Raw genomic sequence first — 23,386 nt, 5'->3', positions numbered from 1 at the left:
TTTGACAGTGGGAAATTATCCAGAGTCGTAGTCAGGGGTAGACATAGTGATGGAAAAGATGCGGATTTATGATGGAGATATCTATTCATTGACAATATAGTGTACTTTGGATTTGTTTGAATCTGGACGCTCTTTATCTCAATTAAATTCCTCAAAAAATGCCACCATCTTCGCGTGAAACCAGTCTTCTTCCTGGATAGGAATTGCATGCCCATCACCTTCTCGAATCTCGGCTCTACCTGGTTGTATAAATGCTATAAGCTTCTCGCCATGAGGAAACGATATAAGTCGGTCGAGTGTGCCACTATGTAAGATGTTAGTTGTTATTCAGTCATCAGAACATCGAATGTATCAACTCATCGATTAGTTAAAATACTTACTGCATGACTGCGATTCTTTCTCTTCCAACTTTGTCCCCTAGTTCTTTCAATTGCGCAGGACTCTTGTGGTGCCAACCAGCAGCAATAGCCTGGAGCAGAAACCCGTATGTTTTGAAAGCTTTAGGATCGAGTCTTTTGGTTAACTCGGCAGCAGCAAAGCGCTCGTAGTTAGTAGAGAAGTGTGCATAGGGAAAAGGATGACCAGGTGGTGGTTCAACCAAGGGGGTTGATTCCGAAGGCAGATGGACTAATTTTGATGTTAGGTCTCTGAAGTAGAGGAAGTAGAGTCGTGGCAGTGAAAAGAAAGAAAAAAAAAAACATGGCGGATATGAAGTGCATCACAAGAGTAAAGAAAGCAACAACGGACTAGTATCTGGTAATGATAGCCACGACGCAGGAAACAACGACAACGATGCATCCAAAACAGATCGATCAAGTGGCTTAGGGACAAACATCATAACTCGTGTGCGCAGGTTTTCAAAGAAGCTAGTTGTGTTTTCGATATAAGGTGCGGTGGAAAGTAAGTTAAGAGTGGCAATTCGATTTGGTATCATCAATGCCTATATATCAAAATAGCAAATGAGTCTTGAACAATGTAACTATTAAGGTATATAGAAACTCACCAATTCTTGTGCAATCATTCCACCCATGCTGACTCCGGTGATGTTGAGCTGTCTGTCCTTCGTCCAACCTAAATGGTCGAGTAGCTCGATACAATCCTTGGCCATTTCCGAGGTAGAATATCGTAGGATGGGGGTGTCTGATCCGCCCATACCTCGATTATCAAATACTAACGAGGAATATTTGTCTCCTCTTTCATGACCAAAGTACAGGGTTTGTCTTTGCCATGTTGACTTGTTAGAGCCTAAGCCCATAATCCACTGGATGAAAACTCCAGATTAGCATGTTGATACATGAACACGTGACCCAATCGAGACCAAGTTTTGTCTGTACAGTCAAAAGTTTGCGGAGACGCAAACAATGTCGGGGATACGACAGAGAGAAATGAGCAGAAGCGTAAACAACATTGAGGTACGAGTCTCAACACTCTTGAGTTTTGAGCTACCCATTCTTCGCTCTCCAGTCCGTCATGCACTCGCATGTGATACACGTCACACCAAAGTCCAAGATTGTCAACTTACCACAACCTTCGTCTCTCCACTGCCATGAACCTCCCAGTCTATTTTGAAGGGTCCTCCCCTACCAACTCCAATCGGCAACTTTCCACTTTGCGTTGGGGTAAGTCTCCATATTGTATCTGGGTAGGATTTATGTGCGAGGATTTCAGCCACACTTGGACGTTTATCAACGGGTGGTTCACTGGAAGAAATTGAAAATCAGTTCTCATTCCTCTGACGAAATTTCACATATCTTCGGTGCACATCTTCGATGCCTGGGGAATTATACGTTTCACTCATTGTATCTTGAGGTGGGTTTGAGATGGCTTTGGACTAATGTTAAATTTTGTCGGTGTGTAATAAGGAAGGAACCCTCCGGCCAGCAGTAGATCGGAATACATCATGTGATCTTGCTCGATCATATCAATATCAAAACCACTTATTAGCTTAATTAAAGTTTGAAACGTTGATCAACCTTCATCACAAACATTTCAGTTGAAATTTATCAGAACACTTCATCTCAGGCTTTCCACAAGATTTTGATCTCAATAAACAGATTTGATAGATTGTGAGTTAAGGTTATATATCCTGAAACATTTTCACTACTATTTATGGTTCTTCTAGCATCTGCGTAGCGTTTCAGGCATATTTACATGTCTTCAATTATTATTCGTTTTCGTAAAATATACATGTTTAGATATGAGTCTACCTGCTCCTTCGATTCGATCAAGATCTTGTTCTTTCGGAATTGGCATCTAATCTCCAGGCTGAACGATCATATGATGCCGGCCATACTCCATTCTTTCCGGGTGCTAAAATACCCTTGGGGTCAAGAGCGTTCTTGATCTTCTCGTTCAACTTCATCTGCGCATTATCGTTCCAACCATAGGTTTCTGCAATCTGGTCCATCAAGGCGATATGAGTTCTATATTCTCCCCATCCATTATCGGCACAGACTTGGATGAGCTCACGGATAAGCTTGTGGGCGCGTCGTTTTTGATCCTCATCTTCACGGTCAAATACTAAGCATACGATATGATGCATCTCGCGCATACCGATGGTGAAAGTTCCGATGAAATCAAACCCGGCCTCTAGAGTCATCTTTTGGGTGAGAGCATACTGCTTGCTTGCATCTTCACCACTGATCTTAGAGATAGGCGAGAAGAAAAGATGAGCACCATTGGGTAGCCAATCTACCCAGGCAATCTCATCAATCGTTGGAATACCTTGTAGCGTTTTGGCACGGATATGAAGAACACACTTCTCCTTGATATCCTCTGGAAGGAAGAATTTGGCACCTTCAATAGTTCCAAAAGCATCCTTAACGACTTGCCAGAGGACATCGCGTACAGGTTTGGGGCCGTATAAAGCACCATAGAAGTTCCAGCGTCCAAGGTTGAGTTTCTTGGCTATGGCATCTAGTTCTTCTTCATTAAGAGGACGATCAACATCGTAGTATGATTTTTTAGTTCCCATTACTCCTGCGTCAAGCAAAATATGTCGGATTGAAGGAACGTTCTGAATGACCATCTGTAATCGCAGGGGACGGATGACGTCAACGATCTTTGGCAAGTCGGCATCCTTTGGAAAGGTGATGAGATAAGGTTGATAACCCCCTGGATTTGGCATAAGCTGAATTATCGCGGTCAGCATACAGTCATGGCGCAAAGATGGAGGCGTTCATATTACTTACCCCAAATACCCATCTTTGTCACAATACCGAGGTTGCTCTGCGAAAAGATACCATCGTTGTATGGGCCGAAACCATAAGGAAACAACTAGAATATGATGAGCTTGAAAACCTCCTAAGTTGCGCCCTCAGAATAAGCATACCTGCCAACACTTGTTTCCTGGTTGTTGATCCAAACTTCCGCCCTCAACTGTTGGCTGCGTTGGATCGGGCAAAGCACCCATACCTGTTCTGATGAGCTCTCCGGTAGGAAGCACGACCTCGAGACCGCAATGCATCATGAAGTGATCTGCTTCGAGCATCAGCAAGTCTCCCATTCTCAGATGCAATATATTACGAACCTCCGTATGGGGTATATCCTACACCACGCTCAATGGTGTTTCCAACGACAGAGCCGCCACCCAAATCCGGTGTATCAATCCAGAGTTGATCGTCTAGCTTCTTCTCCTTCAGGTAGTCATATAGACTGAAGAATGTCACACCTGGCTCTAATAGCGCATATGCTCCTTCACTGTTGACTTCTAGCACTTTGTTCATATTTTTGCCCATATCCAGACCGATGCTTCCAGGAACTCTTGGAGCTGCTCCTCCATATCCTACATTTCTGCCAATTGAGAATGGCCAAAGCGGAATCTCATACTCGTTGCAGAGTTTAACAATTGCTTGGACTTCTTCGACGTTGCGGGGTGCGACGGTGGCAGATACGACGAAGTAATCTTTGTCGAAGAGGTGGTACATATCGTGCGCTTTGGAAGGGTCAGTGTAGAGCTCCTTTGTGAGCTCTTCTTTCTTCTTGATAATGATGACATTTTCAGCACCAGTTGTTTGTTCAGCACGAGAAATGAACTCTGCGAACTTCTCTGAAGTAGTTCCTGGTGGCAGGGCGAGAGGATCATTCGCTGCTGGTGTAGTAGCTGCGTTTGGTACACGAATGGCGAGAGGGGTGCCGGTGGTAATAAGAGGGGCCGCCATCTCTTTTGATTTCTGAGGAAAGAATGTTTTTTAAGATGTGAAGAAATGTGCCTGAAGAAGAACAAGGGGATCAATTCAAGAAGAAGCAAAAATCGGACACGCCACCAAAGAGAGAGAGATATACTTCGAGAAACCCAAGAGTGCTTTCAACCTCCCGGGCTTGCTGTCTACTATGAGCCTATCTAAAAAATCACTAGACGGAATGAATTCTTATCGAAGAGGTATGATCTTCCGCCAAATGTTGCCTTTCGAGTGGGTCACATGCGGAGCAACCCTCAATTCATGGATAGAGACGATCACGCGGTAGTGGGGTTATTCTCTGAAACGTGTAGAAGAGTCTCCAAGAACAGGCGCTGACGCCAGATCGTCAATTGGAGACATTGCTACGGGAGTTTGAAGTTGATCCATATTTCGAGAAGATGACAAGGAGGATTTTATGTAGCACCAGTTGTTGAACAGTGTTTAAACCACGCGATTTGCATGCACTACTAGCATGGCGATACTACACTACAAAAGTTTCACGTTACTCTCCCCCTCGTTCTGAAGTAAGCAAACCTCGATCCACAATAGCTCAACGCATTATGGAGTGCCAGCAACAGCTTGTTTACATTATATATGGGGCCAATTCCCGTTCTCATATGTCTGTGGAGCTATGCGCTCTGCGGGATGAAGATGCAAGTTTACCGAGTGGGAACTTACCAATTCAGTGGACAGCTTTCTTTTCTTCTTGTCGTAATTTTGTAGTGGATATTGAATTGGAAGTCTCCATCTTACTTCTCTCGAATTATGCATATCTCTGACATTCTGCTTCCTATGTAAGCCGAATCGACATGCATTAATCGTGCAATGAACATGAAGAGTCAGGAACTGCTTCATTTTCGGGACGATGAAAAGATTCCGTAGACCAATTGCGGGTCGGATACCCTGGCCCTTGCAACTTTCCTTGCAACCTATCAAGGGATCCTTGGAAGGTGCAGTACTCTGCATACTTGACCTTAGCCATAATGACTGACGGCCAAGTCGATATCAAGGTCGTATTTGGAAAAAAAAGCAATTCTTCTCTAGCTGGACGGAAAAACTGACAATCACTTAATTTTCAAAACTCTTTACTGGATTGGACAATCAATGTTCTTCGTTGTGAGTTAAGTTGCAATAACAAGAGGTATGCATTACATAGCTATTCTAAGATCTCTGATTCAAATTAACATTTTTTTATATTATTATTCAATTTCGAAATAATAGTGTTGCCTTGCAAGAATTCGGGTTTGATGAATTTGATGTGGCAGTTAATTTGTCCAGCTGGAGCTTTTCCTAAAGGGAAAACACCCCAAAAGCAATGCTAGGCCGAAATAAGTCATTGGATTGTCGCAATATACTTGCATTCAGACCATATGAGCCTTTCTTATAGGGTCTCATTATTTGTTCGTAGGTTTAACTAAGGCTTCTTAGTATCAACGGATGCGTGGGAACGTTCGGAGCCTTTAGAGGGTAATCGACTTCATTAAGTAATGTAATTGCCGTAAGCAGTTTGTCACAATCCTTAATATTTAAAGGTTTCTGATCAGTGATTAGTCTCCACATTTCAACTTCACATACGTACGAAGTATATAATGAATCGGTCTCTGATCCAATTCTGACACGGCTCCACTGAAAACTATTCCAAACCCCATTAACTACTACAGAAGTTGCATTGTTGAACATTTTTAGGGGATCCGCGATAGGCTCACATCTTGGGATCGACTCAGCTCTACTTCATGTAATACTATTCGCCACCGGGGATGAGCTTTCCCGTTGAATTCTCCGTGGTGTCTACTTGCAAGCAAAGAAGAAAACATGCAGCACGAGTTGCCTCAAAAAAGGAACCCATCAAGAAGTATCGCTCATCAACATTCATAAAATTAAACTTCCTATTTTCGGCCCCCTAGTTAAAACTTTGGTCAACGTGCAGACACTGAGCAGATAAGTAAGTTCCAAATTTGTATTCATCATGAAGATCCCCTCTGGATCCCAGACTTTTGCTTCCTATGCAGACAATCACTTTTTCAATCTTTATATTACTTGAAGGAAGAAATGGAAAGGTCTGTATTTCAAATGCAAACCTCATTCTTCACAATATTTTGTATCCTGTTAGCAAAAGTTTGTTGACAAATACCGACACTGCACGAATTATCTATACCAAGAGAAACTTCATATATTCACATCAATAGTATCGGTCGCTACAGTTCTGGTGAAAAATCTCCAAAAGCAGTTATACATTACGTCTGGGCGTACTAGCCCGCTGGCACAATGGGTCACTTGTCAGCTTTGGGTCCTATCATTATCTTGGTGATGTGGATTGAGACATTCGCTGCAGCCGTTTTTGTAGGGCTGCGGATGTACACTAGATACTATATCGTTCAAGCTACGGGTTATGATGATTGGCTTATTGTCGCCAGTCTTGTAAGTGCCAACTGCCAACCTATATTTTGTCGGACTCAATACTAACGAAACAATTATCATAGATCTTGTTCGTGGCATATACTGCTTTCTGTACGGCGGCAGCTAGCCAAGGATTGGGATCCCATTTTGTCAATATCACAGCTGCTCAGTGAGTTATCTCGAATCTTATAAATGAGTAGCCTATGCTCAATTCAGTTTGAATGTTTTGATTTTAATATCAACATTCACTTCTCGATGGAGACCTAGTGCAGATACCGCACTTAGTTATTTAGGAGGGCAAGAACTGATCCCCATGCGTTCTAGATTCGTCATGTCGAACAAGATGGAAATCGCTGGTCAAACATGCAACATCATTGCCATCGCTACCAGCAAATCCGCCGTCGCCGTCTTCCTCTTGCGTCTCGTCATTGTTCCCTGGCATAAGGTCTTCCTTTGGACCTGTATCGTCAGTACAGTTATCGTTTGTGTCTCTTGTGCCCTTCTCGACTTCTTCCAAAGTTCGCCCATCGCGGCAGTCTTTGATCCAACACTCCCTCACACTGTCAACTTCAATTTCACAGCGAATGCAATTTTCTCGGGAAGCTACACAGCGATGATGGATTTTACTCTGGCATTGTTTCCATGGTATTTTCTGGCGCCTGTTCAACTGAAAAAGAAGGAGAGATTGACTATTTCCTTCGGCCTCACATTGGGTATTTTGTAAGTTTTCCTTGATCAGGAACCGTGGAAAACATTTTGGACTTGATGCTGATGTAAGTTTTATTCAGTGCGGGAATATGTGGTATTGTTCGAGCTATTGAGCTAGGAGGTCTAGCATCCCGAACTGATTATACTTGTAAGTCTTCAAGCATCCTCCGCTAAAAAATTGCCATGATGCCAAAGCAAAGAAATTCACACCAATCCACAGATGACACAGTCCCACTTATCCTCTGGGGCTCCAGTGAACTTCTTGTCGCCATTTTATGCGCCTGCATTCCCATTCTACGACCACTCTATAAGCGACTCCGAGGCCAGACTAAGTCTTCAGACGAAGGAAGTGGTCCCTATCCCAAGAAAAGCGGAGGTAAACTAGGGGGCGGATATGCATTGAGTTCTTTGCGCCGCGATGAGTTCTCCGCGAATGAAAGGAGTCGAGCGGGTGGAAAATCAAGTCATAACACGCAAGTGAATAGTCAGAGGAGTGCGCCGGGGATGGACAACGGAAGTGAAGAGAGTATATTGAGAGAGGCGTGGAGGTTCGGGATTAAGGAAACGGTGGAGGTTGATGTTAGTTATGGGAGAGAGGGAGAGGTTGACGAGGAGATGGGGGTGCCGCGGGGCGCGACCGTACGTGGAGGAAGTAGTGATGTGAAGGGGGGAGAAAGGGCCTCCAGTGTGCATGGCTTATAAAATCCGTCAATTGGAGGGATGGGTTGGGATCAATATGATTTTCATGGATGGGTAATGATGATTAAAAGGCCTTGAAATATACTACGGTACTGGCTGGCATTCTTGGGGATTTGTATAATGATGTTGTGGCGTTTAATGGCTACGTATTTGTATGGTTTATCAGAGATGTATACTTGTATAAGTAAATGGACCAAGGGACGATCTAAGAATTCCCTAAACGAGCAATCGAATAATTTTGTTTGATATCCGTTTATTCATCCATTCACCTATCCGTTCACATATACATTCATACATTCATACATTCATACATTCATACATTCATACATTCATACATTCAAACAACCACACTTAATGATCGCATCTCTCAAATTTTCCTCGCGCAAGAAACCCAATCTGAAAAATTGAATCGTAGTAGCACGGTTCGCATACTGCTTCCATTCACACCAGCTCAATTCAGCTCAGCTCAGGATCTTCACACAACAAAGTGATATGAACGGACCAGGTCATCGTAAATCCCCATTCCTACTCAAAGAGAGTTTCGGGAACTAAAAAATAGTAGAGACGGAGGGCCTTGGCAGAGGAAAAGAAGAGGTACTAATTGGATATGAGGATGAAAGATGGATTTGGGGTTTCGATTATCGAATTCTTAGGGGAAGAGTTGCTGTAGATTGAAAAACTAAAATAGTTGTTTTGAATGGATGGGTTCTTTGATTGAAACAGGGCTGCTTCGATAAATGCTATTTGCTATATATGTGTGGTGTCTAGATAATACTACGTACCTATGCTGGAGTTCAAAAGGAGGCGGATTCCAATTTTGGTGTGTGGTGGGTGATTGCGGAAGGATGGTTACGCGTGAACAAAAAGGTAAAAGAAAACATACAACAGTGGGGATTCGCTGGTGGTCACCCACCCAACTACTAATCCACCGATCTGAAGCTTGTGTATGGCAGAGCGGACGGGATGCCCAATTCTCTTCAGTCTATGGTCGTATGTGACATGGCTTGCTCTTTCAAAACATATATACGCTTGTACACAAAGTAAGGGATGAGTGATCAACTGGAAGACGCGTCGCCAATGGGAGAGGTGGTGGGAGACACAAACTCTTAAGCTTCTGTTTCTTTCACATCATTCAGAGAAGGAGATGAGAGTAGACCTGAAGACGAGTGAAGTCAGGTTTCGATTTACACATCTGCATCAAAAAGATGAACAGGCAAACAGTTCTGTTAATTACGATCAAAAAAACTACCTCACTCCCTCATCCCTAGCCCATTTACCGTAATTTCAGAGTGGATCCGACATTGTTTCACCAGAACAAACTTGTACTTCGTTCATCCAAATCCATCGTCCTCGACTTCTCCCCAACGACAAAATCACGGTTCAATTTCCACTCCCTGCACTACCCCCAACTCCCGAGCCATTCAAGCGGGTCCCAAAATATCAAACCATTGAGTTCCATGTATCCACATCCCTAATGGCCGTTTCACCCGTGAGACCCGGCATCCCGAAATCTATTAGTACCGGGTCGAGAGTGGCGATGTAGGGTCCGAACAACGGTGTGCCCCTTATCTGCACAATTCTAACCCGGTTCCCTGCGCTGGGAGGTGGTGGCTTGTAGGTATACCATGGCCATCGCTCTGTATATAGAAGGACTCGCCTACCGAGTGAACACTCTTCCCAACTTTGCTATACCTATTTCTGCGAGGTTTTGACGGCATTCCTTCCTTCAGGGGTATCCAAAGTTTAATCAACCCTATTGAGTGTTATTGGAACAAGCATTGTGCGCATGGAGAGTCAGCACCATAAGGGCGGTGACTATGCATCATCCAATTGCTGGATGAATCCTTCAACTATGATCGTCAATGAAACGGCAAGTCCCTATCTTGAGAAGGATAACGAAAGGGTGGGATGCTGGAGTAATGGGACGAGATTGCGTTAACAAAACGTGTAAAGATGGGATGTTGGATCTTGGTCGGGAATACCACGAGCGTATCAGTAAGCGTGAAACGATGGGAAGAAAATGGGTGGCAGGAGGGAGATATTGGTGATCTTTTCCTCTATGTGAGTTTTCTTGATTTGTTGTGTTATCTTTGATCCCGCTTTCACATTCTGGATCTTTTCCTCATTTGCAGTATGAAAACATCACAAACAGTCTCCAACTTGGTCGGAAATCATACAATCCTATACGTAGGTTTGTAAACGCGGCACGCATAAACGATATCAAATAGCAACGACCTCATTCAAGGAACCCCTTGGTACAATTCCCGATCATGTCAACACAAAGTCTTCCTTCTGGAGATCACCCCTCATGATTTCTCCATCCATAATCACATGAACATAAGCTTCTCCAATTAACTCCCATCTATCTTCTCCAACACTCCTTAACACAAAAGGTTGGACCGTTCCAAAGATAATGACTATAACATCCCCGGGCAATGAATGTCCAGGCACAAGACCTACATATCCATGTTCTGATATAAACGGTCTTCGATTCTGCTGATAACTCATTGCATTTTTGTACGCAGCATATGCAGCCGTCTGAACACACCTTATATGTTCCTCAGTATTTGCATCAAATTCTTCTTCGCTTAAATGATTATCCGTAATACTTCTCGCATTATCGGAATAGAGTTCTATACTACGTCGAAGATCGTTGTAGCCCATTAAAGAGGTATGAGAAGCGCGAGTGCGGAATGTGAAGGAGTCTGTCTGGTCTGCGCAGGGAATGCGCCAATTGGCTCCGAACCATTTCATTTCGTCCTGCGATAGCGGGGATGCAGCATCTTTTACATCTAGAGTCTGAGCTTGCTCACAGAAATGTGTTATTTCATCAAAGTATCGCATGATATTGGCGTGAATTGCTAGGTATTCGTCGGTAGTACGAGATATGATACCTTGTCTGTTGTCGACAGTGAACAAGCTTCCAATCGCCATAACAGTATCGACTCTGACACCTCTTAGTCCAATGATCCTTGGATCACTATCTTCCAATTCAGAGAAAAGCGAAAGTTCTGATTGGCCCGAAGCAGAAAAGAGAGCCGCTTTCTTGGCCTCACAAGAGGGTTCTAGCAGTGTGTTTGAGAAATCCGGAACCCAACTAGGAAAGCCTTTCAATGTTTTGGGCTGTTGATTCCATGCTAATAAATCCCCATTGTTCTGTTCCAAAAAAATTCGAGAAACAGATGTGAATATCTGTACTGTCTCTTCATCCGAATCGATGTTGGTATATATGGGTTGGATGTTTAAAGATTGAGCATCGGAAGCCATTCCTAGCAATCCATAGATTCTATCTCGAGGATATCTCGCCTTTCTGACTAAATCTCTCGAGGCCTGGATACAGCCTCTTTCTAACAGTTTGACCAGAGGAGATCCACCGGTTTTGCGATGATGTTTTCGAGTCCCCAGAAGTCGGTTCAGACTTATAGGAGCAGTACTGAGACATCTTGCAATCTCTTGAAGAATTGGGGATACGATGGGATCGTTAGCTGTTCTTTGGAGGCCGTATGTGTGAAGGATCATTGCCGATTGCATGGCAAAGAAAATCCAAGCTGCTTCGAACCAGGGATGAAATGGCATAGTCTTTTGACCACATGTTATCATAAGCTCTCTGCCAAGGCAAAATTCCTGCATGATCCAAAGCCGGTTCCAATAATCTCGACTCCCTATTTCATGCCAACCGAGAAATGGGAAGTCAAGGCCAATATCAATAGCAAGCTGGTACAGCGAGCGTTTCACAACAGCAAGCGGATCGTCTATTTTCGGACGATTGAATCCATATCCTTCTTGATCTTCGCGAACATAAAATTCACAATCTCTCATGCTATCCACTGTAACAGAAAAAATCCCTATATCATACGCAGCTTGTCCTATAGTCAGAGCCACGTCCATGGCCTCGTCAGTTCTAGGAGTTCCTTCTCCTAGAAAAATATCCACGATATTGGCACAACTGTAGATATCTCTCATCAGTTTGATCTGTTCTGCCTTCTCTTCCGGATCATTCTGGTTGATACATATTGCATCTGCCCAGAGAACCATCGGTTCTGTCGCATGCCGAAATGTCTTCAAAGCTTGTTCCAAACTGATGGTAACTTCAACTTCTGTCTCATCGAGCAAGATTCGTGCTCGAGGAAGATCAGGGTCCCCCCAGCAGTAAGACAAAGCATGATAGTCTGGGGCTTCTCTCAAAGAGACTACGTGCAGCGTGCAAGAAACTGTGGTGACGTCAGTTACTACGATATGCATTGATGTGATAATCTTCCCACTTACCTGTATCAAGTTGCTTGGAAAGCTCATCCGACGTTGTCAGATCTGTGTGACTCTTTGGGAGGATGTGTAACACTCGAATTTGAAGTTCCTGAGAATTTATAGGAGTGTACTGATAAAACGCCATCTTTTCAAGAAGATATCAATGTACCAACAGTAGGATTAATAGGACAACAACCTGATTGCATGTTAGACTTGAGGTTTTCGTTGAAACTCACTTTAAGCTCAGCTGGACACCAAGGAATGCCAACCGAAACCTTGCAGACGCCTCATTCCAATCGTTGTTACCGACAACTCAGCCATGCCACTGCGATCAGCCTGGTACTCGAAATGTTCGGAAGAATCAAGCTGTATTAGTGAAGGGAGTGCGGTCAAGATATTTGCGATAGATGGCGATCAAGAACCTTCCGGTATCAAGCAATCAACAATCAGCAATGATCAAATCAAACCGCCTCGACGATATGTACATAACAATTGTTGTCGCCAATTCAGGTACCCAAAATCTCAACTCGATTGCACTTCATCTAACAAAGTAGGTTTCCTGTCCGTTAGAACGTGCCCCTCATTGTTATTGGGAAGCACGAGGTCATCGTAGCCAGAGCCATTGTATATGCAAAAAGGCCGCGTAATCATAACGAGGAATTGTTCTGGTATTGATAGCAAGTATCAATCGAACCCCTGCGATACAATGCTAGGAGGCGAATATATCAATCGACCTGGCTATCTTGGATATCTGCAATAGCCAAATTAGGCCATCCCTTGAGAAGTTTAGTCAAGATTCGCCTTTTCATGACCAAGACTCGATGGAGCAACGTAATTTTGAGACCATTACTTTATTATCCAGCATGTATTGCATCTGTCACAGGAATTCTCAAAAAATTAGTAGATGAACGTGAGACAGTTGATTTATTCTGTGAGCCAGGAGAATATCGAAATAGCTCAGTAGATGTTTTTATGATAATGCTCCTTGGTAAGCTCCCGGTGAGCGCTTAAACATAACCAGTAGGTTAGAAATGAAGGTCGTTTCGCCGCTAATAGAATGGAACACAGATTATGTAAGCACTCCGTCATCGTCTGTCTCTTCGTGGGCATCTTATTGTTATTGTTCAACATAAATTCGTCATACAAATTGATGCGATGTATCTAAACCCGAAGTAAAGATGGGACAATCTCAGTCTGGTACCAGTGATAAACATGTTACTACACAGCAGCTGAGTCATGAACTGGTAAGTTTACGATTCATGGAAGCTCCCCTCTTGAATCTCCAACCACTTCCTATGGAGAACTTATAGTAATTGCTATTCAAGGCTCGGAGATTCGCAAAACGTTGCTTTACCCCCATCGAATTGTTCTCCTTCCAGGATGTTTTCAAGAGTCTCGCAGATCATCAAGATGGAGTCGCATATCTTAAAGAAGACACCATCGCACGATTCCTGGAGATTCCGGATATACTCGGCGCTTCCCCAATTATATTCCAGATGGTATCCTACCTTGGTGCGTTTCCATTTGGCCAGGATGCGCCGGCAGTCTTGGGATTTGAACAGATGATTATGGTAGTAGTGATTATGACGGAAAGATATCAGAGGGTATTGAAGAAGGGCAATAGGGATCGGACAAAGCTACTATTTCGAAGTCTGGCGGTATACGATAGAAGGGAATCTCGCGCGGGAATTGAAAAAGAAGAAGACAAGGTGGACACAACATCTCCGCTAGAAGAAGGAGAGAGTGCTGTCAAAAAACATGCCGCAGGATTCGCTATCGATGAAGCTGTGAATGATGACGATGAAGAGGAAGATGATGATCTTGCTTTGGCTGCACTTGAGTCGCTAGATGCCATTGAAGTATTTCGTCACGGAGATCCGCCTATAGCTCAAGCTACGATTCCATCTGATAACCTTAAAAAATTAATTATGCTACTCTTGTTGGTAGCGCCATTGGGAATTCAAGAGAGTTTAGCTCACCATACCGAAAGACTCGCCAGATCACAATTAGAAAGTCTTCGAAGAACAGCGGACAACATTCTTGCAGCTTTTGTAAATGTGGAAAAATTCCCTGGCGTTAAAATACATCAATTCAACACTGTGATACCCATTTCGTTGCCTTTTGTATTTAATGGATTCAATGCTCTGTTCGAACACTTTTTGTTCTCCAAGAACATTGACTTCACAAAACGAAAAGATTCTTCAGAAGCACCGCCTCCAATACCATTGGATGTTGAAATAGATCAGCCTCTGCTTCCACAAATAGGTGAAATACTGGATCTCAATGTTTTGTCGCAACTTTCCTTCTTCCTTCCAGGGGATTCTCTCTTCCGACGTCTTCGACTACTCTATTCCGGTGGCGATGCTGGATTCTCTATGGGTTCTTTTGAGACAAGAGTATTCAACTGGCGCGCACCAACTATCCTTTTGGTCGCCGGGAACAGAATTGAAGATTCTCCTACTAGTGGACAGGAAAGGAATTTTGCAGATACATTATCGCCCAAAAGATATCCTAATAGTGGTAAATCATCCAGGGTCGTCTTTGGAGTCTATCTCTCACAACCTTGGAGACAAACTCACAAAGAGTGTTTCGGAGACACCGACACATTACTTTTCCAGCTCGAACCTGTTCATGAAGTCTTTCACGCTTCGGTAATTAATAGGGATTATGTGGCATTCTCTAAACCTCCATCAGCCCATCCATGTTTATCCTTTGGATGTCCGCATCCCAAAACGAAACAGACGGCCGGACTATCTACTCATGTGAATCTCGGCGCTGTATCATTGTATCTAGATTCCTCCTTTGAATTTGGTGTTTTTACACACAACTATTCGTCTGGAGGAGGAGCATTCCACAACAGTGAAACTAGGCGTATAGATTTTCAAGACAGGTTTGAAATCGAAAGTCTAGAAGTCTGGGGTTGCGGAGGTGATGCTGAAGCTCAAAAACAAAAGGAGATGTGGGCTTGGGAAGAAAGAGAAGCGGAGGCAAGGAGAAAGATTAATCTAGGAACTGGTGATATTGAAGCAGATAGGGCGTTGTTGGAAATGGCGGGACTAATTGGAGGGAATAGGAGTGGTGGTTCTATGAATTGATGGGTCGAGCTCGGAGTTTTGGAAAGCATTGAGTAGGAATGGATCGGGATATTTGAAGCATGTACGGCGTGGACATTTACACAATTAGAGGGATATGTTCTTGCGTGATTGGGAAACTTCATTCAAATCAAACAATAAGCCTGTATTCCAGATACTTTGGATACAAGAAAGAACATTGCAATTCTACATATTAATAACCCATGACCATGCTAAAAGAAATCGATTAATGAATGGAGTTTGAAAATTTCCGTAACCCATAAGTTATACATATCCGATAACCATACCAAACACCAAACCTCAATGCTATACTTCCCATATACATCCCTTTTAGTCCGCAATTACTAGATCCCTCATTTCTTTCCCCATACCAAACCGTTCATCTGGTCCATGACTCGCCCCTTCGTCTTCTCCCCTTCCTCGACTGGCGCATCCGTCACCACAGCCTTTGACGCTGGTCTTCCCTCCGCTCTTCTCCTCCTTTCATCTCTCGCCCTCCTCATCTCCTTCTCCTCCTCATCTCTGGCCTCCAATTCTCTAATCCAAGCCTCATTCTTCTCTTTAGCTTTTTGTTCCGCCAATACTCCCTCGAATTCCTTGCGCTTCTTACGGTCGGAATCCCAGTACATAGATCCGGCGACCATAGCTAATAGGGTGAAACCTTGCGCGTAGATACGTGCGCGGAACATGCGTTGAGTGCGGTTGTGGTCACCGGCTCGGATGGAGCGGGTTGCGCCGACGAGAGCGAGGGAGGTGAGGATACAACCTGGAAGGGGAATTGATTAGTATATGAACATCGAGAGGAAGCGGGAGGAAGAGAGATGATGTACCCAGAGGAATGAGAGGCTCTTCTTTGAGACGGCGAGTTAGTTTCTGCCAGCGATTCTCTTCATAGAAATCACTATCAGGCCATTAGCTATGAATGAGTAAACAAAAGCTTTCTAGAAAAATGGCACATACGTATCGCCATCGAAAGACGACGGCAGTGGAGTATTGTTCGACATATTTATTGATTAATACTTCTCTGCGACACCAAAGTATTTTATAGATGGTGAATCTGTGAAGTTATTGATGTTCCAAAGCTTTATCAAAAGCTTTGCCCCTCCAAATGCATCGAATCACAATGCAACACCATACATACCTTACTTAGGTCGTGATATCATCGGAATTTAACGCATCCCTACCAAAAATAATTGGAGAGTATCAGCTCCGATATCGAAAGGTAGGAATCCAGCAAATGAAACAATATTCAAACTTTATGACTCGATTCTCAACAACACCAAGAAAATATACTCAATTGGAAATCAATACATAATTTCCAGACATGGAGAACGGAACAGTAACAAATGGAGAGAAAACTCCAAATCACCCACGAACTCCCAGTCTGACTTCCTTTTCTTTGACGGAATATTCAGCAAATCCATCACCGCCATCAGAAAGTACAAAATCAAACGTTAGCAGCATTGTCCCGCAGGAATTTATTCTGCCAAACGGATATCCTGATGTGAGTATGCCCAATTATATTCTAAGAGCTGTAACTGATCAATTGATTAGTATCTACGATTAATCCTCACTTCTCGAGTCTATGAAGCCGTCAATGAGACCCCGCTCACTCCAGCTGTCAACCTCAGCAATCGATTAGAATGCAATGTTTTACTGAAACGCGAAGACCTGCAACCGGTTTTCAGCTTCAAATTGAGAGGCGCATATAATAAAATGGCACATTTAGACCCTAAAGTAAGTTGGAAAGGTGTGGTTGCATGTTCGGCGGGAAATCATGCACAGGGCGTTGCGTATTCGGCGCGCAAACTCAAAATGCCTGCCACGATTGTTATGCCCGAAGGAACACCTAGCATCAAACATCTCAATGTAACGCGATTGGGAGGATCAGTAGTATTGCATGGGCAGGATTTCGATGCTGCGAAGGAGGAGTGTGGAAGACTGGAGAAATTACATGGATTGACGAATATTCCGCCGTTTGATGATCCATATGTTATTGCGGGTCAAGGTACGATTGGGATGGAACTTCTCAGACAAACGAATATTCATAAGCTGGAGGCTATTTTCTGTTGCGTGGGTGGTGGTGGGTTGATTGCGGGGATTGGTGTCTACGTCAAGCGTATTGCTCCCCATGTGAAAATCATTGGAGTGGAGACTTATGATGCAAATGCTATGGTACAATCTTTGGCAGCTGGAAAGAGGGTGACGTTGAGGGAAGTGGGCTTATTCGCCGACGGAGCGGCTGTAAAGAATGTGGGAGAGGAAACATTCAGAATATGTCAAGACGTCATTGATGATGTTATTCAAGTCACTACGGACGAGACATGCGCAGCTATCAAGGACGTTTTCGAAGACACAAGATCCATTGTCGAACCAGCTGGAGCTCTTGCATTAGCAGGACTCAAGAAATATGTTGCGGCCAACCCATCTCCTGATACTTCTCGAAATCTTGTGGCTATTGCTTCTGGAGCAAACATGAATTTCGATCGTCTTAGATTCGTTGCCGAGCGTGCAGCTCTTGGAGAACGTAAAGAAGCTCTTCTTAGTGTCAGCATTCCTGAAGTTCCCGGTGCTTTTTCTGAACTCATCAAAGCCGTCATGCCACATGCCGTCACCGAATTTTCTTACCGATACGCCACGGATGAAGTAGCAAATGTACTCATCGGTATTTCTCTCACCTCTCCTGCATCACAAAGAGACGAAGAGCTTCAATTTCTCCTTAATCGTATCTCATCCAGTGGCATGTCACCTACTGATCTCTCCGGCGACGAACTTGCCAAATCCCATATTCGCTACCTAGTGGGTGGTCGCTCAGGAGTACCAAACGAACGACTCTACATGTTCAACTTCCCTGAAAGACCAGGTGCGCTAGAGAAATTCCTCACTACCTTGAGACCGAGATTCAACATCAGTCTTTTCCAATACCGTAACGCAGGAAGTGATATCGGAAAGATTCTGACGGGTATCCTGTGTCCGGATGACGAAGTCAAGGATTTGGAGAGATTTTTGAGGGAAATCGGATATCCTTGGACGGATTGTACAGATTCACAAGTATTCAAGACGTTTTTGAGATCATAGATTTTGATTTATGGGAGGGTTGGAGGATTATGATGATGAGAGATGCATGAGCGGTGAATATTCACCATTTATGGGCGGAATTATGCATTATATTAGCTCGGCGTTTTTGGGCAGTTCATTGTAGATAAAAGTCATTGGGCATGGCGATGACTTTATGGCGTTGCATAGATTATAATCGAACACATCGTAGATTTCATACATGGTTCTTTGGTGGCTAAATTTTCAAATTGGTACAAATACTTGTGGAAGAAGAATTCTTTTCTCGACGTGGTGGGATTGAACAAGAATCAAAGCCTCACCGGGAGTTTTCTGTTCACAACTCAACTCTGTAAACTTCATTTTGAGTCTATCATTCTCTTCGAAAACTCCTATTTATGGAAGGAAAAGAGCGCAGTGATGAATTGGTTGGCAGAATCTTATTGTGAGGTTGGAAATCACAAAATGATTGAATCTCTTGCCGTCTGGTAGAAGATAATCACATGCCACGCCCACCTTTGAATTCGCAACTTCTTCCTTAGTCGCAAACTTATATCTGTAACCATGTTGTCACCCAATCCATACAGGAAAGAGCGAAAAACGACGATCTGCAATCAATTGTTGCAGCCTAATCCAATCCAATCCAATCCAATTGGATTCAATGTAATACAACATAATACCTTCATCACACAACGTCGAATGAAACATTCCTTATCTCTTTCCAAAGTTAAAACGCATGCATGTATGGTGATATAAAACCACTCTCACTTCCACCTTCTCACCAGCAGTTTTGTATTCTGCCAAGTAGGATAGGACAAACAGAATATAATGCATCCTCTCGCTTTCTTCTTCGTAGGATATCTCATACTCTTTATCACCGCCAATCTACATTCTCTCTACGATACATGGACCTCTTCAACCCTTTACTGCGTCCGCGAACCATATACCATCACTACTCTTTCTCCTAGTATTCCTAATCCGAAATGTTTCCGTGTCAGGATCGATGTGATAACTGAAATCCTTGAGAGAGTACCAAATGCAGAGGAAGGAGAAAAAATTGTTTGGTTGAATGGATATGTGTTGCCTGGGATTATTGAATCGCATGGGCATATTTTGCAGTATGGAGAAATGCTCGAGAGTGTGAGCTTGTATGACGCGGAAAGTGTGGAGGATGTGAAGAGCAGGATCAAGGAGTGGTTGGGAAGACACGAGGGAGAAGGTTATGGAGGGAGGGAGAAGTGGATCAGGGGAGTGGGATGGGATCAAGCTCATTTTGGAGGTGTGATGCCGACAGCGGTATGAATTTATCTTCTCATTCTTCTATCTGATAAAGGACTCTGCTGATAGAATTTCTAGAAACAACTTGCTGAAGACCCGGAACTGAAAGATTTGTATATCATGCTCGACAGAGTTGATATACATTGTGTTTGGACCTCAGAAAAGGTCCTCTCTCTTCTTCCGGATCCTCTACCTGAATCGCCTCCAGGTGGAGAAATTGTTACGATTCCTGGACCAGGTGTCTTTTGCGATAATGCAATGGATAACTACATCTATCCCCTTGCACCTAAGCCAGATGCGCCTCAGAAGGTACGGTGGCTTAAAACCGCAATGGAGGAGTTGAACAAAGTAGGTATCACGGCTATGAGTGACGCTGGCATGCGCATGGAAGATGTGAAAATCTTGCAAGAGTTGGCCAGGAGAGATGAATTGACTGTTAGAATCCGTGTTATGGCTGAGTGTGACGAGAGAAATACTTTTTGTCATCAAGAGTTACGAACGGTGAAAGTGATAAGAGATGGATCTGGTGGAGGTGATATGCTATTGTTTGGGGGAATTAAACTCTTTGCGGATGGAGCATTAGGCTCTTGGGGTGCGGCATTGTTGGAACCATATTCGGATAAGCCTGAGACTAGTGGAATGATGTTGATCAACGAGACTGAATTAACGGAAGTTGTTAAGAAGGTATTTTACTACTTCCCTTCTCTTCTGTGCATGAGACTGACTGATTCGTTGAGTTTTACGAATGGGACTACCAAATCAATATTCATGCTATCGGTGATCGAGCCAATAGAGCTGCTATCAATGCATTCGAAGCTGTTCTAGGATCTGATTGCAATGGTTGCAACCAAGAAAAGAGGCTAAGAATTGAGCATGCTCAAATTATAGTACGTCCCAGATCAACAGCCAATGCCTTTCTAACGAACTTTGCAGCATCCCGACGACCAAATACGCATTGCAAATATGGGTATTCTTCCCAGCATTCAGCCAACACACGCCACATCTGACATGGTCTATGCATCATCTCGTCTCGGCGAGGAACGACTTTCCAATTTCGCGTATCGCATGCGATCATTCTTCCCTACTGTTCATAACAGCACATCGTCATATCCCGGTCCAGTTCTTGGCTCTGATTTCCCAGTTGAACCACCGAACCCTTTTCATGGTATCTATGCCGCAGTAACTCGGCTCAATCCTAAAACTGGGACTTCACCCTCAGGAAAAGAAGGTTGGTATCCGGAAGAGAGTCTCAGTATTGAACAGGCGATTCATGGTTTCACGCGCAACGCGGCTTGGGGCTGGAAATTGGAAAATAAAACGGGAGCTATTGAGATCGGGAAGTGGGCGGATTGGATTGTGATTGATAGGGATGTGACGGGGATGGAGGGGGAAGGGATGGAGGGACTGAGAAGTTTGAAGGTGTTGGGGACATGGGTCAAGGGGAAGAACGTTTGGGCAATGGACGAGGGAAGAGTTATGGAACTTGATCAGCTTTATCAGAAGGGCGATAGGGTTTGGATTGGGTTGGCGAGACTGGGAAAGAGTTTGACGAGAGGGATTAGAGAAATGTTAGTTTGGGGGAGGAAATGGGAACTTTAGGAAATCAGGTTGGAATGAGAGAGGTGGGGTGTGTGGGATTGATTGCCATGGATTAAGAGCGTGTGTAGATTGTGGAAAAACTGTATCGTTAAAGGAAGGGGGGAAGAGAGGGAAAATGATAACCAGGAAAAAAGAGAGCCCTGCGAAAGCTGAATAGATAGCATTAGAAGTCCGTCCTAGAAGATCAATAACCTAGATAGAATACCGAGATACCTGATTAAACACATTTTGACATTGCTACTTGTGGATGGACTTGGAGCTAGAGATTAATCAATTATTTTTTCTTCGATCTAAGGAGATTCTTTGTTTGGTATGCAAGAGAAATCGATTTGGAAAGAGTCTAAGAATGCAAATCTCCGTAAACTCCATTCCTCAGATTATGCGCCGACCATTTGACCCATCTTAGCACCAGGAAATCATCATATCATCACATCATCGCTCACCATCGAATCTAGAATACAAACCCACATTTACAGCACAGCATACGCACTAGCATAACTCACCGACCCATCATCTACCCTCGTAACTTCATTACTCCGTTCATACCTCACGAATTTGAATTTCCCCTTTTCCCCATCCAAATTCTTATCCTCCTTCACTTTCTCAATCGCAGCCATTATCACTCCGATCGGATGTCTCCCGCATACCGTATTCCCTGTCTCTTCTAAATTATCTAGAAACTCCTGATGCACGCCCCCGGATATAGCATCCATGGATAGTTGATCTAGACGTCCTATACTCTCGTGAATCGGCGGTTGCGTCGGTGCTTTATCCCGGCGCGAAAGCGAGTACCCGCCGGATTTATCGCGGGCTTCGGCGGATGGACTCGCGGGGAGATAGTATGTGTATTGGAAGCGAGGACCCCAGTGGCAGAAATCGGAGGAGATGATGAAGACGTTTGAGGGGTCGGAGAGGTAGGGAGCGAGAATGGAGCCGAATTTTCGCTCGGTGCTGGGGTTGGTGTTGCCGACGAGGATGGGGATTAGAGGGGGGAAGCCTGAGGGGGAGGGAAAGTTGAGGGAAAGAAGTTTGTAGATGTAGGGGAGATGCATTTCTAGGGAGTGCTCGGTTTCGTCTTGGTCGGTGGACATTTTTTTGAATTCCCCTGTCGCGGAGAGTTCTTGGACCAGAGCCGTGTCGATGGTTAGATCGCCCAAGGGAGTAGCGTATTTGGAGTGTTTGGATAGTGCACATTCGGTGAGGTACCAAGCGTGAGAGGGCCCGAGGAGAAAGATTCGTTTTGCGGTGGAGAGATCGAGGGTTGCGTAGGCCCAGGCGGCGGCGGGCCCGGAATAGGAATATCCTGCGTGGCTTTAATTTGTTAGAGTGTTTTGACGAGCTGGGAGAGGGGTAGCTAACGGTGCAATGATGACTCGAGCACCTGGAACGGGTAGATTTGTGTCGGAAATAGTGGAGGGGACTTGGGACAGCCAGTTATCGAGTTCCGAAGATAGTTTGCTCGGATTCGATGTGTACCACGAGCCGGCGTGGCTGGCTTCTCGAGTACTGCCCATATTGTTCTGGCTGGTTGTGGTTGTAGGTTCTTGAATGTGTTTGTTGTGAGGTTCTAGAAGAATGATGATGATGATGATGTTGTTGTTGATATGATACGGTTATCGTGAGGTGTGGGGGTGAAATGGCGGGGTAGCTAGCTAAGCTTAACTTTACTATTTGAATTTCCGAAGTTCAGGCGGTGCAACACTAACCCTCGTCTCTTTTTCCATATGGAGCAGTAGTGTCATTGATTTTTGATGGCGAGATGGGGAAACGCATCGTTCTTTTCTCTCACAGACGTTGCTGTTTACCTACATGAGAATATCAGAGTTCTCATTACATTCAAGAGTCCATGCAATGCTTACCTGGTACGCATCGTCCATTGTCAAGCCTGATTCTTCGGTTGTACAAGTCCTCGAAATACTGAGGCGCTCTCGGTGTGATTGCGCGGCTCTTAGCGATCAACACGCGTTGAGTGACGACGATGTGATATTCGGGTTTGCGAGATCGAATAGGAGAATGATAATATACGACCACTATCTTGGCGTGCATCTGTACATTGATTCTTCCTAGGCAACAATTTCAGTCGGAATAACGTGAGAAATTCATCTGCTGTCATAGCGAATCTTCATGGCTGAG

General features: G+C 44.1%; 9 protein-coding genes across 9 annotated transcripts; 4 read left to right on the top strand and 5 right to left on the bottom strand.

Annotated features, from left to right (window-relative positions):
• Positions 1-138: 138 nt before the first annotated feature.
• On the bottom strand, positions 139-1,798 carry EAF01_000419 (uncharacterized protein; the record flags this gene model as incomplete). The annotated part of the gene is made up of 6 exons (XM_038908669.1): positions 139-304; positions 381-627; positions 748-940; positions 1,004-1,261; positions 1,523-1,700; positions 1,788-1,798. 6 exons carry the CDS (start codon positions 1,796-1,798, stop codon positions 139-141), a joined length of 1,053 nt encoding a protein of 350 aa, XP_038775575.1.
• Positions 1,799-2,224: 426 nt separating this feature from the next.
• On the bottom strand, positions 2,225-4,160 carry EAF01_000418 (uncharacterized protein; the record flags this gene model as incomplete). The annotated part of the gene is made up of 4 exons (XM_038908668.1): positions 2,225-3,114; positions 3,192-3,276; positions 3,332-3,477; positions 3,530-4,160. 4 exons carry the CDS (start codon positions 4,158-4,160, stop codon positions 2,225-2,227), a joined length of 1,752 nt encoding a protein of 583 aa, XP_038775574.1.
• Positions 4,161-6,446: 2,286 nt separating this feature from the next.
• EAF01_000417 (uncharacterized protein) lies at positions 6,447-7,988 on the top strand (the record flags this gene model as incomplete). Its single annotated transcript, XM_038908667.1, has 5 exons — positions 6,447-6,599; positions 6,662-6,747; positions 6,903-7,298; positions 7,367-7,434; positions 7,507-7,988. 5 exons carry the CDS (start codon positions 6,447-6,449, stop codon positions 7,986-7,988), a joined length of 1,185 nt encoding a protein of 394 aa, XP_038775573.1.
• A 1,211-nt stretch (positions 7,989-9,199) lies between these two features.
• On the bottom strand, positions 9,200-13,211 carry EAF01_000416 (uncharacterized protein). Its single transcript, XM_038908666.1, has 2 exons — positions 12,252-13,211; positions 9,200-12,196 (listed from the first exon to the last, which is right to left on the bottom strand). Exons 1-2 carry the CDS (start codon positions 12,373-12,375, stop codon positions 10,254-10,256), a joined length of 2,067 nt encoding a protein of 688 aa, XP_038775572.1. The 5' UTR covers positions 12,376-13,211; the 3' UTR covers positions 9,200-10,253.
• Positions 13,212-13,408: 197 nt separating this feature from the next.
• Positions 13,409-15,325, top strand: EAF01_000415 (uncharacterized protein; the record flags this gene model as incomplete). Its single annotated transcript, XM_038908665.1, has 2 exons — positions 13,409-13,474; positions 13,556-15,325. 2 exons carry the CDS (start codon positions 13,409-13,411, stop codon positions 15,323-15,325), a joined length of 1,836 nt encoding a protein of 611 aa, XP_038775571.1.
• A 350-nt stretch (positions 15,326-15,675) lies between these two features.
• On the bottom strand, positions 15,676-16,326 carry EAF01_000414 (uncharacterized protein; the record flags this gene model as incomplete). The annotated part of the gene is made up of 3 exons (XM_038908664.1): positions 15,676-16,088; positions 16,153-16,223; positions 16,283-16,326. 3 exons carry the CDS (start codon positions 16,324-16,326, stop codon positions 15,676-15,678), a joined length of 528 nt encoding a protein of 175 aa, XP_038775570.1.
• A 232-nt stretch (positions 16,327-16,558) lies between these two features.
• Positions 16,559-18,888, top strand: EAF01_000413 (uncharacterized protein). The gene is made up of 2 exons (XM_038908663.1): positions 16,559-16,826; positions 16,877-18,888. The coding sequence occupies exons 1-2, from the start codon at positions 16,647-16,649 to the stop codon at positions 18,398-18,400; spliced, it is 1,704 nt and encodes a 567-aa protein (XP_038775569.1). The 5' UTR covers positions 16,559-16,646; the 3' UTR covers positions 18,401-18,888.
• Positions 18,889-19,204: 316 nt separating this feature from the next.
• Positions 19,205-21,253, top strand: EAF01_000412 (uncharacterized protein; the record flags this gene model as incomplete). Its single annotated transcript, XM_038908662.1, has 4 exons — positions 19,205-19,672; positions 19,733-20,338; positions 20,392-20,541; positions 20,588-21,253. 4 exons carry the CDS (start codon positions 19,205-19,207, stop codon positions 21,251-21,253), a joined length of 1,890 nt encoding a protein of 629 aa, XP_038775568.1.
• A 470-nt stretch (positions 21,254-21,723) lies between these two features.
• On the bottom strand, positions 21,724-22,767 carry EAF01_000411 (uncharacterized protein; the record flags this gene model as incomplete). The annotated part of the gene is made up of 2 exons (XM_038908661.1): positions 21,724-22,564; positions 22,613-22,767. 2 exons carry the CDS (start codon positions 22,765-22,767, stop codon positions 21,724-21,726), a joined length of 996 nt encoding a protein of 331 aa, XP_038775567.1.
• Between the last annotated feature and the right edge of the window lie 619 nt (positions 22,768-23,386).

Source organism: Botrytis porri (assembly GCF_014898465.1).
Source record: "Botrytis porri strain MUCL 3234 chromosome Unknown BPOR_001, whole genome shotgun sequence".
In the NCBI taxonomy this organism is placed as follows: domain Eukaryota; kingdom Fungi; phylum Ascomycota; class Leotiomycetes; order Helotiales; family Sclerotiniaceae; genus Botrytis; species Botrytis porri.
The sequence above is the reverse complement of the archived record's forward strand: the minus strand, read 5'-3'. Positions and strand labels throughout refer to the sequence as shown.